Source organism: Hypanus sabinus, chromosome 13 (assembly GCF_030144855.1).
Source record: "Hypanus sabinus isolate sHypSab1 chromosome 13, sHypSab1.hap1, whole genome shotgun sequence".
In the NCBI taxonomy this organism is placed as follows: domain Eukaryota; kingdom Metazoa; phylum Chordata; class Chondrichthyes; order Myliobatiformes; family Dasyatidae; genus Hypanus; species Hypanus sabinus.
The window spans coordinates 49727041-49744389 of NC_082718.1; the positions used below are offsets into that span (position 1 = coordinate 49727041).

A 17349-nucleotide genomic window follows, 5' to 3' on the forward strand; every position below is an offset into this window, starting at 1 on the left:
AAAGGCATAATAAATAAACAGGAAAAGAACAAAAACATCCGAAAACTTCACAATACAATTTACTTATAACCTACGCAATTCACCTTTTGCAACGTTTACAACAACAGCAAAGCGACGGGCCAGCAGCTGAGTTGTGGCATATAAAAATTCCTTATTTAGAATGAAAATTTCCCTCCAATTTTCTACTACACCGGTAGCTTGTATGCTCCCATAAGTCAGTCAGTGCCGCGTAAGGGGAAGTTGGGAAGGTAATTTGGAAGGGAGAGGCTGATGTCACAGCTCAAGTTGAGTGAGTTCATTCAATACTTGGAAAACGCACTTCACGCTCTTCATCAGCCTACCGTCCTCCCCTCCATACAATACAGCACTCACCAATCATCAGCGGTCTCCCCTACCTCACGTCAAGAACTGAGAATGAACTCAAGAAAATAAACATGATCCTACGGCTCACAGACATACTGGGCTTAGAGACCTTGAACAAGATTGCTAACAGTGCTATTCCATCACTATCCACCACTGTGAGCATTAGCATTGCGTATCACCTGAAGCTCAAGGCTGTTTTCTTTTTAATCGTGAACTCTCGCAGCACCCGCTTTGAGAAACCCTGCACTAAAATGAGGGTGCAAAACACAGCACACATAGTTAGGACCCAACATATACAGTCAAAAATTTATATTGGCACAAGTCCCTGAGTGGCATAGCCTGAAGACTGACAGGTTGACATAAAATATGAGGTGCGAGTTTATGTAAGACATTATGATGTGGGGACAACATGTCAGTGGTGGGAGCACGAGTATGGACAGCCTGAAGAAGGACCATGGATTCTTGCTCAACAGAGGTACAGGTACTCCCCTACATCAAGATGCCAGCAAGCTCTGAGATATGGTGGCAACTGAATTAGGAACATGCCTTTACAGCCAAAACCAGGGTTGGGTTGGCTGATACCAGTGTGATCAGGGGATTTTTGGCAGCGTACTGTACACTTGGTGTGGTCTTTTGGTGTACTAGTAAAGAGGCTTAAAAATCTCTGCCAACTGCATCTACATCACTGGTGGCAAGGAAGTGTCCCTGCATCCTGACAGGTAAGCATGGACTCCATTTCAAAGACCAGCTGTAGCTGGGAGGCTTCCTGATGGCTGCCACAAATTTTCCAGCAAGGCGGACAGAGTGAAAGTATATCTATCGTGTTTTGTAGGGGCCTTTTCACACAGATTGTTTTATCAGAGTCCTTGCCTGAGCCACTTGAACAAAACTAATGCCAAGTAGGTGCTGGTAAATTTGTTTCCTTAGCTCTTTACCTGGCTGCAGTCTGTTGGCACTGACATGCCTAACTGAATGAAAACCAAGTACACAAATGAGTGTTAGAATCTGGCGTAGCTGAGGGGAAAGTGGGCAGAATAAAGTGGGATTAGTGTAGGGTCAATGTGAATGGGTGCTTGATGTATGGCACAAAGTCTGGGTGAAAGGCACTGGCTCGGCACTTGTGTCAAGGTACCATGATCTGAAATAGTGCATGGGAGTGCCTAGTGGAATGATGCAATGTCCCCTTCCTGTTAAAGGTCTCCTCCTTCACTTGAGAGAGATTTCAGTTTGTTGGGATCTCCTGTCAATCTGCAATGATAAAGGTAAAAGGATATGGTCACAGTGGGGGGATGGGGACTGTGGGAAGCATTCAATTTGTAACAGTGTCCCAGCTGAAAAAGGTGCTGCTTCACAAACTCAATTGTGACCTCCGGCTTCCTCCATGTGGCCACCTGGATTCTTCCCAGGTGCTTCACTTTCCCCCCCATTCGGAAAGATGCATTGGTGATGATTAATTGGCCACTGTAAACTTCCCTCATTTGAAGGTGAGTTGTAGCAACTAGATGGAGTTGGGAATACAGGGAGGGTTTTTTAATTAACAAAAAATTGAGATTATTGTAGATGGGTGTTTAATGGTTGGGGATGGAGCAAAAACCACAGAAACGGGCCATATGACTCTGACTTGATAAAGTACGTTGGCAGAGCATGGATGACAGGAGAGGAACCTTATTGGGCAGATTAATTAAATGCATACTGCCAGTCTATGTTCACTGAGATCCTGCGCGTATTACGCTGTGAGTTGTATTAGTTAGAATGTTAATATCATTTATCATGGGTTCATTTTGATATGATTCAATAAAATTTCAGAAGGCAAGGTTGTAGGATAACATTGTTGTGTTTTTTTCACAAGGAATATGATCATTAAATTGCCCCTCAGCAGCAGAGATCAAGCAAGATCAGTGGAGGTTTCCTAGGCTGCAATGTTTTCAAGCATTTTGTTGATGGTAAAACAATTTCCAGCTTGAACATATTGCACAGAAGAAGTTGGTCTTTAACGCCAATGAAGTGTCGAACTGTTTCTTTCCCAATGCAACAAGGCAGCTTTCAACCAGCAATCACAATAAACTTCAACATCTGCTCTGCAGACTGTTCATTCAAACTGTTTACTGCTCACGGCTCATGTCACTTAGCATCAGTTTAGTTTGATATGAGGTAACATTCTGAAAACAAGTTTATAGGATAACAAAGTTGTGCATTTTTCACAAAGAATATAATCGTTAAATTGTACACCAGCGGAGATCAAGCAATATCCTGGGCTGCGGTGTTTTAGAGCATTTCGTAAACTGCCCCTTACACCGCTGCTGTTTAGAGGGTCTTCCATCTCCGGTGAAGCTCCGGGCTTTTCGCTTCATCGCAATTTTCATTACTGTCAGTCATGCAGGTTCCGAGTAGAGACTCGGGAATACCATTGCACTCAGATATAGAAGGATTCTTCACTGCTGTTTCCGTAACAATTTGTCAGTGTTATTAGCTATGAGATGAACCCATGAACCTGGAGGACTGGTGGGCCACTCTTAGTCTGGCTTATATCCTTTGACCTGGTTGACTCTACCAAGAGCCAAAGTATCAAGCTGTGACTCCAGCTAACATGACTCTCCAAGTGCTTGAGGTGCACAAGCCTCCAAACCATGGCAAGATTGTGGTCCTCTTAGAGCTTTAGAGCATTTAGTTGATGGTAAAAGCATTTCCAACATGTACACATTACACAGAAAAAGCTGGTTTGTTATGCCAGTATTGAGCAGAAATCAACTAAAACAAAATTGAGTCTATTGTTACTAAAATTGAAACTGCTCAAATTTTATTTTTGTTAGATACATATCAATTGTGCAAATATGGCGGACACTGAGGATACCCTTGAAGAGTTGGAGTAAGTGTGACAAAGCATATTTCACTATATTAAAGTCAAATAGAGAGCATTTGTTTTATTTCATTGTTTTAAATTGTTTTTCCCCTTTTGCTAACAGGGAAAAGGAGGAAGGTAAGACACAAATGGTATTTTTTAAATGCTTCATAAACTATATTTCTTTCTCATTATCCACAGAACAAACATCTGACAAAAAAGGCAAAAGATGTACACTTAGTGGCCACTTTATCAGGTACCCCCTGTGTAGGCTCATGATTTTATGGTGCTATAGCCCAACCATTTCAAGATTTAACATGTAGTGCGTTCAGAGATGCTCTTCTGCATACCACTGTTGTAACGTGTGGTTATTTCAGTCAGTTTGAATCAGTCTGGCCATTCTCTTCTGATCTCTCTCATTAACAAGGCAGTTTTCACTCACAGAATGCTCTCTGATTGTTTTTTTTACAACATTCTCTATAAACTCCAGAGACCATTGTGCGTAAAAATCCCAGATCAGCAGTTTCTGATATTCTCAAACGACACCATCTGGCACCTACAATCATTCCCAGTCAAAGTCACTTGGATCACATTTCTTCCTCCATTCTGATGTTTGGTCTGAACAACAACTGAACCTCTTGACTGTGACTGCATGCTTTTGTGCATTGAGTTGCTGCCACATGATTGGCTGATTGGATACTTGTATTAACAAGCAGGTGTACCTAATAAAGAGTCCCCTGTGTGCATTTTCTATTGCAGTGTTTTTTATTGACTTTGCAGTGCACTTTTTAAATTTCTGTTACATTAATGAAATAGTAAAATGGATGCCAAGAGTAAAAAGAAAGTTATTTCCAAAAACTGACGTGGAAATTATGCAATATATTGTCAGTATGAAAACCTGGAGTGGTGAATTGGTAAAACCAGTAAATCTTATTGAATTTAAGTTGTTGCAGAACTAACTGGAGTATTTTAAATACTTGTAATAATAGAAGAACAGGAAGAGCTAAAGGAAGAGGTCAAGTTGGAAGAAGGTAAAAGTAATGCTTGTATTCATAATAAAATCACTTTATGTGCATGTTTTGCATTGTTTTGTTATGAATTAATTTCATCCCATGGGCCATGAAAATTACAAGGTCAATATTGCAGAAGATTTGTCTCCTGCTCCCTACACATACCAAATCCCACTAAGGAATTGTAGATGTGCTTGATCTATTTTCTGATGCATATTCTCAATGAGCACATGGTGATAATTGGCACAGATCAATACCATTGATGCTAATTAGTTTATTTCATGTGCAGTGATGTGAGTAGTTCAGACCCTCTATCTGTACATAAGGCATAAGATGACCATGTGAGAGAAGAACTGCTTTGACAAATGTGTGCTCCATTGAATTCTACATTAAACTAAATCCTTATCTATCTGTATGGGTTCAGCTGAATGATGAAGACTGCATGATAATGTCTAATGGAGTTTCTCTAGTTCAGTGAGTCTCAGAAAAGTGGAACAGTTACAGCTGCTACTTAATAGTTCTGGCAACCTGCGTTGAATCCTGCCCTCCCAAAAGTTTGCTAGTATATTAGTAGGCTACCACAAATTACCCCTCAGTGGAGATAAATGAAAAGAATCAAAAGGGACATGATGGATATGGAGGACAATGAACTTCTGTACTGTAAGGAATTAGCAGAGGGAGAATAAGAATGATTGGATTGCCCTTTGGGGAACTGGGGCAGAGCTAAGTGGCCTCCTGTGTTGAAGTAATAATATCCTGGCCAACATTCCTAACTCCAGCTTTCACAAGTAAAAGTAAATCAGCTGGTTGTGCATCTCATTTTGTGGGATCATGCTATCCACAAAATGGTTGCTTATGCAACAGTACTTAGTATTAATCTCTTGGCTTCAGAAATGTCTATTTGTACACCAGTTTCTCCTGATTTTTCTATCCACCATCCCTTTTACACGCTCCATTAATTTTCTTAAACTGCTTCTTGGTGTGCTGTGCTAGGCATATTTATGGATTATCTATAAAGTCCCATGCTTTATTAAACATTAGCTAAATAACCCCTGAGGAAAACTGCTTTCTTTGGAAGGGCTATACTAAGAGAGGAGTAGCTTTGATATCAGGCTTTGATGGTGTTATATACTCAATGTAGAAACATTCCCAAGTTTTCATCTTAACGAAAAGGTAATTATTAGGAAAGTAGTTTTTTCTAAAGAGTAATCATTTGTACTTTATTAGGACTTTTCCTTTTGGATTGCAGAACAATCATTGCATTCTAAGATTATGGACAAATCCTGACTTTTTGTTCCTTTTGCTCCTTGTACTGAAGGTTTGATTTTCAACTTTTGAAAATGCCATAATAAAGTGGATTCTGGTTAAGTGGCACATATTGGAACCAGTTCATTTTGGCCCAATTAAGCATCTGGCCCAATTAGCCAAAGTTTCATGGAAACAGATAAAAAGGTATAAAAAAGACAAGCAACTATTTAACTGAATAACAAATAATGTATTTAAATAAAATACAGAGCAAACTGGAATACCACCAATGCTACTACAATGCGATAAACCTGTACCAGTTCCTAATAGTTACTGATGGAAGAATTAAGGCTGTGTAAGCTGCCATATTCTTTTGATGGACTATAAATGAACAAAATCAGCGCAGACACCTTGTGCAGATAACGGACTGCCTTCATACAAATGTTTTCATCCATTGCATCCTCCAAATCTTCATTTTAATTGCTATGTCCAAGGTTTATACCTTAATTCTTCATAATTTCTAACTTGCTGAAGTTGTGAAATCATTTCATTTACAGTTCCAGCCATTTCTGGCATCTCTAAGCCTGAATGTTTGAAACCACAGAGAACAAAATGGTTCTAAATTGCCTACTGCTTATCTCTTTCCAAATATCAGTGTCAAAATTCACAGATTTTTGCACGCAAAACACATGTAACTGATGCTATTTGAAAACTGTTCACTGTAAGCACAGTGTAGTGTCTAACAGCCATGTGACAAACTGTTCAGCAACAGTCTTCTGTCCCTATTAAGTGGTGTATTGTCCCAAATAAACGAAGGGAATCCCAGCTATTTTCTCAAGTTGTCCCAAATAAGTGACTGCCCCAATTAACCAATTCCTTAATTGACCAGAATTCACTGTATAATCAAACCTCTGTAGCAATTGAGCTACCCTTGCCAAGTATTTGGAGATTTTCCATCATTTTTCCATCATTTTCCATCATTCCTTTGCTGTTGAAATTAAATGTTAAAAGCAACTTTAGAATGTATAATGTATGACCGTGCAGATTGATTAAAACATCTGTGAAATTGTCAAAAATCAACATCAAGATGTGGCATCAAGAAATAAGGAATATCTTATTCTCTCAAATGCATTTTTGTTTGTTTATTTCATTGGTTTATTACAGCTGTTACGAACCCCGTAACTGGATCACTTACCAACAAAGATAGAGAGGTCCGTTGAAGTCTGATGATACGATTTTTAACAGTATTTATTAGTAAAAATACACAAAAATAATATCAATGCAAATATACAGATAATATATGTCATCAATACTAAACCTAAAAGTGCGGGTATAATAATAATAAGAAACAGCTGTATTGTTGTCTAGGGGATAATGTGTTGTCCGATGGAAATATAAAGTTCACTCAGTTCATGCAGGCTGCAGCCTTTGGGGACCGCTGGGTTTGCAATGGTTGGAGAGAGAGTGAGTTTTGGGAGAAAAACTTGCCGGCTTTCCTTTTATGATTTCGATCCGTCGGTGTCTCGTTGGTGTGGCCATTCACTTGTGGCCTCTCCTTTAGCTAAACCGTTCTTCCGTGATGAGCCCACTACCCTGGCAAGGGAGGACGCACACGGGCCCTCACCAGCGTTCACTATAAAATGCTGTCACTGGATTTCCAGCGTTTCTCCTGGTGCGTCTCAAGGGGTTGTTCCCCAGACCCTCCTTTATCCTCACTCACGGGGTCTCAAATGTCGATCAGGTTGGGATGATGCAATCCCTCAACCAGCCCACTCTGGTCATCTCCTGAGGGCTTCAATGAATAGTACAGTACTCAATACACAATTCCGTCTCCAAGAGACAATGGCCATCATCAGTGGCTCCGTTTCACTGAGGCCAGGACACATTCCAAACCCTTGTGGATTCTGTGTGTCTCTCTCTCTCATTTCCTGGGTCCCAGACCCGAATTAATAACGATCTTGTAATTCTCAAAAAGGAGGGGGCGACTTTGTACCCTTTGGCCCCTCAGCGTTGCGGCACATTCGTAACACCCCCTTCCTTCTGAGATTTTTACCACCGGTAAAAATTAATTAATACAGAGTCCTACAGGATTTCAGAATCTAACACAATACAGAAGTTTTTTTTCACTACAGAGTAATACAGTTATACATTCAATTCAGCATCTAAACAGTTAGCGATTACATTGTCACTTCCTTTAATATCTTAACATCTTTTATCTTAATAAAATTCTTGTAGCATCGGACGTCAATTTGCTAACCACCTATTTTTATTCCTTTTCGTCAGCAAACAAAAACTAAAGAGTTGTGATCTTAGCTTACGTGTATACTACAAAAGTTCATGCAAGTACTAATCTTTATTTTACTTTCAAACTTAACAGTCAATCTTCCATGGGGGTTGTCTTTATTATTCATATGCGTTGTCGAAATCCCTTAAAACCAGATCCTGTTATATAAAATGGCATCCCGTCAACCCTCGCCCCTTTTCCAGTTAACTCCCACGTGGTTAACTTGTATACTAGTGTGGAATAAGCTTTTGCATGCTCCTTTCATAGGAGTTATTTTATCAACAATGTGTTCCAAACTTAGACCATTTTCAGAATTGCCACACAATTCTTTAATTTTACGCAAGTTGCTAGTTTTATCTTCAGGACCCTTCATGCTATTAGTTTTCAGTTTAAACTCTGTAAGCGATCCCTCTTTGTCCAAACAGCATTTCAAATTCTGCCTCTTCACAGCATTCTCTTGAATAACAATAGCATGTGGGGCACCTTTACATTCCAAATCAACCTGTAATTGATTCGCAGGCACCGTGTTACCAAGCAATTGTCTCTGTAGCCTGGTTGCTGCTTCTGACATCAATCCAGACTTTAAATTTTCTTCATTCAATTTAGGAACTACACTTTTCCCTTTTCCTTCAATAATAATATTCACCTCACCACCTTTTATCTCCTCACTAACTTTTAACACACCTTTGAGCACAAACAACTGGGAATTCTCACTTCCCACTATTACCAAGTTTAACCCTTTCTGCACTGAACCATGTCCATCTGACCCACAAGGACTGCATTCCTTTTCAACTGAATCAAATACCTCAGACTTTTTCAGAGTCCCATTACTAGGTTCAGTACCACGTGCATCCACATCTTGAACACACTCAAATGGGACATCTGCCTCTTCCAGGCTTTCAATACCGGTACCCTTTTCAAATTCTAAGTTCCCCTGATCCTCCCAGTTACTCTCTGGGCAACTCCCTTCCGGAGTAAACTCAACTCTGCGGGTTGAAAGAACCTCATCTGCCAATCCAGCAGACTTCTTCAAGGTAATGGCATCCTTTTCATCTAGGACTGCCCTCATTTCATTATTGGGAACACATTTAAAATTTTCAACTTCTTCAAACAGTTCTGCCAAACCAGACAGATCATCCATGTCCAACCCTGGACCTTCAAACAGCCTTATCTGTTTCTCATCTTTACTCCGTACCTCTATAAATTTCCTCCTGGCTAAGGGCAGGTCTCCCTTACTCTCTTTCACTTTTCTATTCTCTGTTTTACCACCCGCTAATCCCTCTTGGTACAGGGTCTGTAAAAACGTCTCGGCCAAATCAATACTGGCCGGATTTAAACTGGTCTCGTTCTCAGCTGCCTTTCTCGACATGCTGTGAGTGATCGCGCATGCGGGATAGATCTTGGAATCTAGGGGTGGGTCCTCAACACTTACAGGCTGGCTCGTCAGCTCCAGGGCCAACCAAACGTCACCACCAGCTAAATCGTTACCCAGAAGGAGGTCTACGTCAGTTCTCAGGAATTCTGATCGCACTCCTATTTCAAATGGTCCAGATACCAGCTCACAATTTATAATGATCCTATGCAAGGGCACCACTTCTGTCCCTTTTCTTATGCCACTCAAAGCTACCTCTCCAGTCTCATGACCAAAATCTAGTACCGTACTGTGAATCAACGACAGCTCAGCTCCCGTGTCTCTCCAGATCCGCACTGGAACTGGTTTGTCTCCCTCTTTCACAGACACGGTTCCTGCTGAAATACATTTCTCAGGCCCCTCTCGTATTCTGTCTACCTAGGGCTTTCTCGTTGATTTACTGATCACCACAATACATCCTGTAGGGACTGCTGCTTTCCTTTTCCTGTCTCCTTCCTCGAAGCAAGGCACTTAGATGCAATATGACCCACCTTTCCAAAATTAAAGCAGGTCAAGCCAGGACCTCTCCTGCCGTCTTGCCTTTCCTCCTCAATTTTACCGCGAGCTCCTGGCTGAATCTCTGCCTCAGCCAGCGGGCTTTCTCTACCATTCCCACGGTCTCTTGGGTAACTTTTATTCGAGGAAAACTTTGTCTTGTGGGTTAGGGCATATTCATCTGCGAACCTAGCAAATTCGGATATAGACTTATTCGGCTTCTCATTCAAATACATCTGGATATCATCCGAAACACAACCTTTAAATTCCTCAATCAGAATTAACTCCGAGACACCAAAAATCATCTTCCACCAATTCTGCTGCACACCAACGATCCAAGAGCACGCCCTTCTCATAGGCAAACTCTGCATATGTCTGATTCCACCCTTTCTTTAAGTTTCTGAACTTTTGTCTATAGGCCTCAGCTACCAATTCATAGGCCTGAAGAATGGCCGTTTTTTACTTTCTCATAATTCTCAGACTCCTCCTCCTCCATGGACAACGCTGTATATGCCCGTTGTGCCTTCCCTTTTAACACACTTTGTAACAATGCCACCCACTGATCCTTGGGCCACTTCTGACTCACTGCCACCTTTTCAAAATGCAAGAAATAACTATCAACATCCCTCTCCTCGAACGGAGGTACTAACCTCAACTCCCGCTCATCTCGGTCTGACCCTTGAGCTCTTCACTCTTGCCTTAACTTCTCCATGTCCAAGTCATGTTGCCTCTCCTTCTCTTTCTCGGCCCTTTCCTTCTCTTTCTCCGCCCTTTCCTTCTCCTTTTCAGCTGCTTCCAGCTGTTTTAACTGAATTTCATGCTCCCTCTGCTTCTCAGCTCTTTACTGCTCCCTCTTCACCTCCAACTCCTTTAGCTGGAACACATGCTCCCTTTGCTTTTTGGCTCTTTCCTGCTCCCTCTTCACCTCTAACTCCTTTAGCTGGAGCTCGTACTCCCTTTGCTTGTTGGCTCTTTTTTCTTTTCAGCTGCTTCCAGCTCTTTTAACTTAATTTCATGTTCCAACCTTAATTTCTCCAACTCTAACTGAGCCGTCCCACTAGCTGATACCTTTTCAGGGATATTTTCCAATACCTCAGCTGAAAACACATTCTTCACAATATAATACTGAGTTATGGCCCTCCGCACCTCCCGCTTTTTCATCGACAACCTCACCTCTGCGAGATTTAGTCCGTTCGCAATATTTATCAAGTCCGACTTTGTGGCCGCCTCTAGCGCCTCCAGAGCTGAGTTTTCTGTAAATTCATCCACGTCCATCTTTGTTGGTTTCCCCTCTGGTTACCCGTGCAACCAGACCCACGTTTGGACTTAAAAGCCCGATTCACTGGCCTTCCAATTTGGTATCAAATCTCGAGATGAGACCCCCACTTTGTTACGAACCCCGTAACTGGGTCACTTACCAGCAAAGATAGAGAGGTCCATTGAAGTCTGATGATATGATTTTTAACAGTATTTATTAGTAAAAATACACAAAAATAATATCAATGCAAATATACAGATAATATACGTCATCAATACTAAATCTGAAAGTGCAGGTATAATAATAATCAATCAGAAATAGCTCTATCATTGTCTAAGGGATAATGTATTGTCCAATGGAAATATAAAGTTCACAGTTCATGCAGGCTGCAGCCTTTGGGGACCGCTGGGTTTGCAATGGTTGGAGAGAGAGAGAGTGTTTTGGGAGAAAAACTTGCCGGCTTTCCTTTTATGATTTTGATCCGTCGGAATCTTGTTGGTGTGGTCGTTCACTTGTGGCCACTTCTTTAGCTAAGCCGTTCTTCTGTGATGAGCCCGCCACCCTGGCAAGGGAGGACGCACACAGGCCCTCACCAGTGTTCGCTATAAAATGCTGTCACTGGATTTCCAGTGTTTCTCCTGGTGCGTCTAAAGGGGTTGTTCCCCAAACCCTCTTTTATCCTCACTCACGGGGTCTCAGATGTCAAATCAAGTTGGGATGATGCAATCCCTCAACCAGCCCACTCTGGTTGTCCCCTGAGGGACTTCAATGAAGAGTACAGTACTCAATACACAATTCTGTCTCCAAGAGACAATGGCTGTCATCAGTGGCTCTGTTTCGCTGAGGCCAGGACACATTCCAAACCTTTGTGGATTCTGCGTGTCTCTCTCACATTTCCTGGGTCCCAGACCCGAATTAGTAGCGATCTTGCGATTCTCAAAAAGGAGGGGGCGACTTTGTACCCTTCGGCCCCTCAGAGTTGCGGCACATTCATAACACAGCCTCCATTACACTAATCACAGATTATCTCAAGTACAATAGTGTCATGTATGATAAATTATAAACATCACACATAATGATAATTCTAACAGTCTTTAGTCAAAATAAAGCAAGCCTTGGTGTACATGTGTTATGAAGTGAAAGCCAAACAGAGTTGTCCTTGTTTTTTTTTTCTTTATCCAATTGAAAGATTCCTTTGTGCTTCCTCAACAATCAACTGATGAAGGGACGAAGTATGCTTTGCTAACTTCTCTCTTTATGTTGGTGAAAGCAGGTATTTAGATGTAGCACTGCATATCGAACATCTGTTACTGAAAGTGCTACCTCTCAAACAGCTGTTCCCAGTACAACAAAGCATTAAAATCATGGCATACTGTGCAATTATTTCTTGAAAACACACTTTTATTTACCACACTTTTTTTCTTTTTTTAAGTTTATTGTCTTTCAAGCGTATACATGTATACAGTTAAATGAAACCTCGTTTCTCTGGGGCCAAGGTGCAAAAGACAGTACATGTATTTGCACACAACACATAGTTATGATTCAACACATGCTGTTACAAAATAATATTAGCACAAGTTCGTGAGTGGCATGGCCTGAAGATTGGCAGGGTGACATAAAATGCGAGGTGCATGTTTATGTGAGACAGTATAATGTTACTAGCACTATTATAAATGTACAGGAAGTTGTATAAATACGTGAAACAGCAGCAATAAAAGATGAAAAGTGACCAATGCAGGAAGGGAGAACATCTAAGTTGGGGGTGGGGGGCGCACAGCAGGGCATTCAGACAGGATGTGCAATATGCTGGGTAGCAGCAGGGTGTTAAGTTGTTACCAGGTTTAAAGAGGAAAATCAGTCTTTATTTAAAAAAAATGAATGAATGCATACAAACCATCAACTAGTTCTGTTTATGAAATTATGCAACTTTAAGAAGGTACAAATTATTCAATCTCTTGATCTCCTTATTTATTGAACTCTTCATGGCAAGCTTCACTTAGTAATGCTGAAAACAGTGGAGATTCAACTGGATTATATCCTCTGTGTGCTGTTGCATTCTGTTCTGTACTTCATTGTGACGAATATATTGGATTATGTACTGTGGCAAAATCTCTCGTGTCACCTGTATGCAGAAGCGTAACACAAAGTCTAACAGGAATTCACAGTATTTAGAATTACACCATGTACTTGGTATGTTACTGGATAGCATAAGCTTGCAATAATGCCTACTTCAGTTAATACATCTCATTCTCTGGTTTTCACATAGCCTTGCATTCTGCAGATTCACTGTATATGTGATACTTTTCCTCCTATCACTTTTGAAGCAATAAAGCCATCTTCCTTGACCTTCTGTTCTGAATGGTCTTCAAAGCTTTTAGCGTTTGTCTTGGCACAATCCAGCTTTGCGATATTGAATGGATATTAATGAGATCGCGTCCTCATAATAATTCTCACAGAATCTTTAGAGGCTTGGAACTGCCTCCAGCTTGCAATGTAGTCCTCTCTTAAAACTTTGTCCATTCAGCCATTGTGTTAGTAGCAAGAATCTTGTAGACACTAAGTACTTATCTAAACCTTGCATAGTTTCAGCATCTCTGTCTGTGCGAATTTTGCTACTCTATTTTGATATTATCTTGCTTGAGTTTTTTTTTTTGTCTCACCTTTCGAAACACTGGTCAAAACTGTTGCCCTAAAACTTCTGCAAATTGTTCACTGATTATACATCCTTCCTGTGCACTATTTGTCAGAGGGCTTTAAGTCCCAGTGAAACTGCATGGTTCCTGTTAATAGATTCCTTTATAGCAGCCTACTCAATAGTCTGTCTTTCAGACATCCCAAACCTGGATGATCTTTTCCCCACAGACATCACTCCACAGTCTAATTCTCTGACTGCTTTGTCGTGTTGCAGACTTGTATCAACTCTTGGTTCCAGTCTCTGATTAATACTTGTTGACCATGTTTAAACCTGCCCTTATTGTCTGGCAACTGAATCCGTGATTTTCAATGCCTTGAGTATGTTGTTCTGTCTCTGATTTTATGTATTTTGTTACTGTTTCCTATTCTCATTGCACACCTACTTATGGAGATGTGTAAAACTCCAAGTTAGGTGTCTGATTGACCTGAATTGGTATGTAGATAAGTCAGTTGATGCTTCCAATTCCCCCTTCAAACCAGGTGTTCCCAACCTTTTTTATGTCAGGGACCCTAAGCATTAATCAGAGGGTCTATGGACTCCAAGTTGGGAACTCCTTCTTTAAACCTACTGCAGACCATCTGCCCATGCTCATTTTAAACTTACCCATTTTTCATTTTCCCTTGAAGTTCACCAGGTTTTGTTTCCTTTATTCTTTTCTCAACCTGTTCTGTTCACTGAAACATTATTACATTACTGTGATAGATCTTAAAACAAAAGAAGGAAAGTGTGTTGGGGGTATTTGTAGGTGCAATGGCCAATAGTTTTTAATAGAACCACTGAGGGTGCTGGATTATCAGGGTTTTACTACACATTATCGATTGACAATTCAGCCATGCTGCTTGGCCTTTTACTTGCATGCTTTCCTTCACCTTTTCTTTTAATGCACAACTGCTTGTCCTCCTGTTTAACAAGCTGGCTGTCTCATTTGCTTGAGCATCACCTTCCTCTTCAATCCTCACCAAACTCCATTTGCCTTTTGCCTCCAGGTATTCACTGCACTCTCATCCTCATCTAATTGCAGGGTTTGCAACCCTGGTCAGGCAATGTCTTGTATTCTCCTCCAACGTAGAAGGATGCCATTCAGCTCATTGAGATAATGTGTGCCTTCAGAGCATTCCCATTGGTCCCCACACTTACTTACCAGTAACCTCTTCTTTCACCGGAGATGTCCTTGCAAACTTTGTGTGTGTATGTGGATTTCCTAAGACTGTGAGAGGTTCACTGCTCATACCACTGGGCGCGAGTTACATAAGTGGAATATGAGATGTTTTTCCTCCATGTTTTGAGTTGGTCTCATCTGGCAATGGAAATTGATAGCTCTTGGAGTACTGCTTGTACTTACTTGAGGAAGGACATACTGGCTTTGGAGGCGGTGCAGAGGACGTTTACCAGGTTGATCTCAAAGATGAGAGGGGTTAGACTGTGAGGAGAGATTGAGTTGCCTGGGACTGTATTCACTCGAATTCAGAAGAATGAGAGGAGATCTTATTGAAACATATAAAATTATGAAAGGAATAGATAAGATAGAGGCAGAAAGGTTGTTTGCACTAGTAGGTGAGACTAGAATTAGGGGACATAGCCTCAAGATTCGGGGGAGTAGATTTAGGACAGAGATGAGGAAGAACTGCCTCTTTCCAGAGGATGGTGAATCTGTGGAATTCTCTGCCCAATGAAGCTGTGGAGGCTACCTCAGTAAAGATATTAAGGACAAGGTTGGATAGATTTTTGCATTGAAGTGGAATTGAGGGTTGTGGGGAAAAGACAGATAGGTGGAGGTGAGTCCATGGCCAAATTAGCTATGATCTTATTGAATGATGGAGCAGGCTCCACGGGCCAGATGGCCTACTCCTGCTCCTATTTCTTATGATCTCAGCCCAAGAGCTTTGTTGAACCTTTGCCTCCATTGATATTGTTTGACTTCCTGAGTTCTTCCATTTGTTCCATATTCCAGTCTCTTTTGTCACAGCAAAATTGGCTGAGTGATTACACAAAATAAAAGCAGTGGATGGCCAACAGGCCCTGTTGCATTGGATGTAGACCTCGCACTGGGAACCTAGCTCTAGTCATCTACTTGCCCACCAGTTCTCCATGCAGAGGGAGCCAGCCTTTGCCATTTCCACTGCTAGCAATTAACAGCGGGCACTAAGAAAGCCTGGCCTGACTTGGTGCCTCCAGATGCAGGTGCTTTTGGCTCACAGTAATGTTCTCTGTTCTGGTACAGCTTCTGCCGATTGTCCACACCCCCCTTCCCCCAGGATACTCTAACCAACTGGGGTGCTAGTTAAGTTGTTGGTAATTACACTATGATACAAGCACTCTAAATTTACATGGCACTTTAGAGCAAATTAACAAAGTTTTGTCATGATATCATAAACAAGGATTTAAAACATTTTTTTACAATTAAATAGTATACTATACCTTTTGAAAATTAAGGCTAGGCTGGTAGTGACTGATGAAGATTTGTGTGCTTGGTCCCATATTAAAATCTCACAGATGGATAAAGTTATACAAATCAAACAAATACACACATCTAAGAAATGCTAAATGTCTGCGTAATATTGCCCATCACACGTCACTCACCTCTTTTATTTATGCAATTCATAATCATTCTGGAATTTTTTTTTGTTTCTCCCCATCTCTGTTAGAAGTACAGTGCAAGCTGAAAGTTTGAAATAAAATCTGAAAGCCAGTAGAAGCAGGCAGTGCGTGAAAAGAAACACACTGATCTTTCAGCAGTTGACTTTAACCTACTTGCATTCTATTTTCCGCACTGGAGAATCCTCCAACAAAAAGTCACTGAAAGCTTTTTTTTGCAACACAGCCAGCACTACATCACCACTTTCATTAAGGGAGAACTGAACCATGTAATTACAACAAAGATCACCATATTTGATTGGTTTCTGCACTGCTATCCTTTTGAGTAAGATGTCTGTCACCAGTTAAAGGAAAAGACAGTGTTAAGATGCCAGGCAGCTACAGCAAAAAATAGTTAAAATCATTGGCAGTTTTCTCCTCCATGATCCAAGAGTGAAATGACTAGATAAATTTGGGAAATCTCATCAAATACTGTGTGAGAAATGGAAAATATCAGGGCAGTAAGAAAATCTCTTGTGTTTCAGCATCTTTATACTCAAAATAAGCCAGAGCCTGTATTGCAGAAGCAAGTGCTTGTCTATACAGCACAATAGAGAGGCAGTGGAAAAATGATCATGGTAGATGGTCAGGAACTAGCTGTGTGTCTAGAGCTTCACAAATTTGCATTGGATTTCTACAAAGCGGCTGCTCAATGCATGGCATCAAATAGTGTGCAACATGTCTGTACATTACTTCCACAAAGTTATTTGTACATGTATACATATGCTACAGAAGGTGAACCCTGCAGCGAAGGTGAGATCTGCTTCAACAACCATTCAGTGGCATTCCTGCTGAAGTCTAAGCTCATGTAGTTAAGTGCAGGGGATGAGTTGCATTTAGGTGCCATGGCATTAGAAAGTTATCTCTCACTGTAGCCTCCCTCAGGACTCCAGTATATTATAACTCAACCCCTTCCCTTACAACAGCAGATGACTCCAACCCCTGCTTGTTTTCTCCTGACTTTCTCCAGATGTCGATTTGCCTGACATTCTGATCTTCTTCCCACCAGCACTCTTCCATCATTCTTACATATTACCCTTTCCATCAGCATGTCAATGTTCCTTCTTCTCCAGGGGTTTCCAACCTTTTTTAATGCATTGGACCCATACCATTAA

The 17349-nt window shown here is 41.1% G+C and overlaps 1 protein-coding gene across 4 annotated transcripts in view; it reads left to right on the top strand.

Moving 5' to 3' along the window:
- LOC132403851 (troponin T, cardiac muscle isoforms-like) overlaps nucleotides 1-17349 on the top strand; it is a 46881-nt gene that overhangs the window by 6102 nt on the left and 23430 nt on the right. For 2 of the 4 annotated variants that reach the window (XM_059987588.1, XM_059987587.1), the window contains exons 2-4: nucleotides 3174-3229; nucleotides 3327-3340; nucleotides 4192-4233. In XM_059987588.1, the coding sequence (XP_059843571.1) occupies nucleotides 3174-3229; nucleotides 3327-3340; nucleotides 4192-4233 (112 nt within the window). The remainder of the gene's footprint in view (nucleotides 1-3173; nucleotides 3230-3326; nucleotides 3341-4191; nucleotides 4234-17349) is intronic. The other 2 variants (XM_059987590.1, XM_059987589.1) reach the window with 1 other exon arrangement.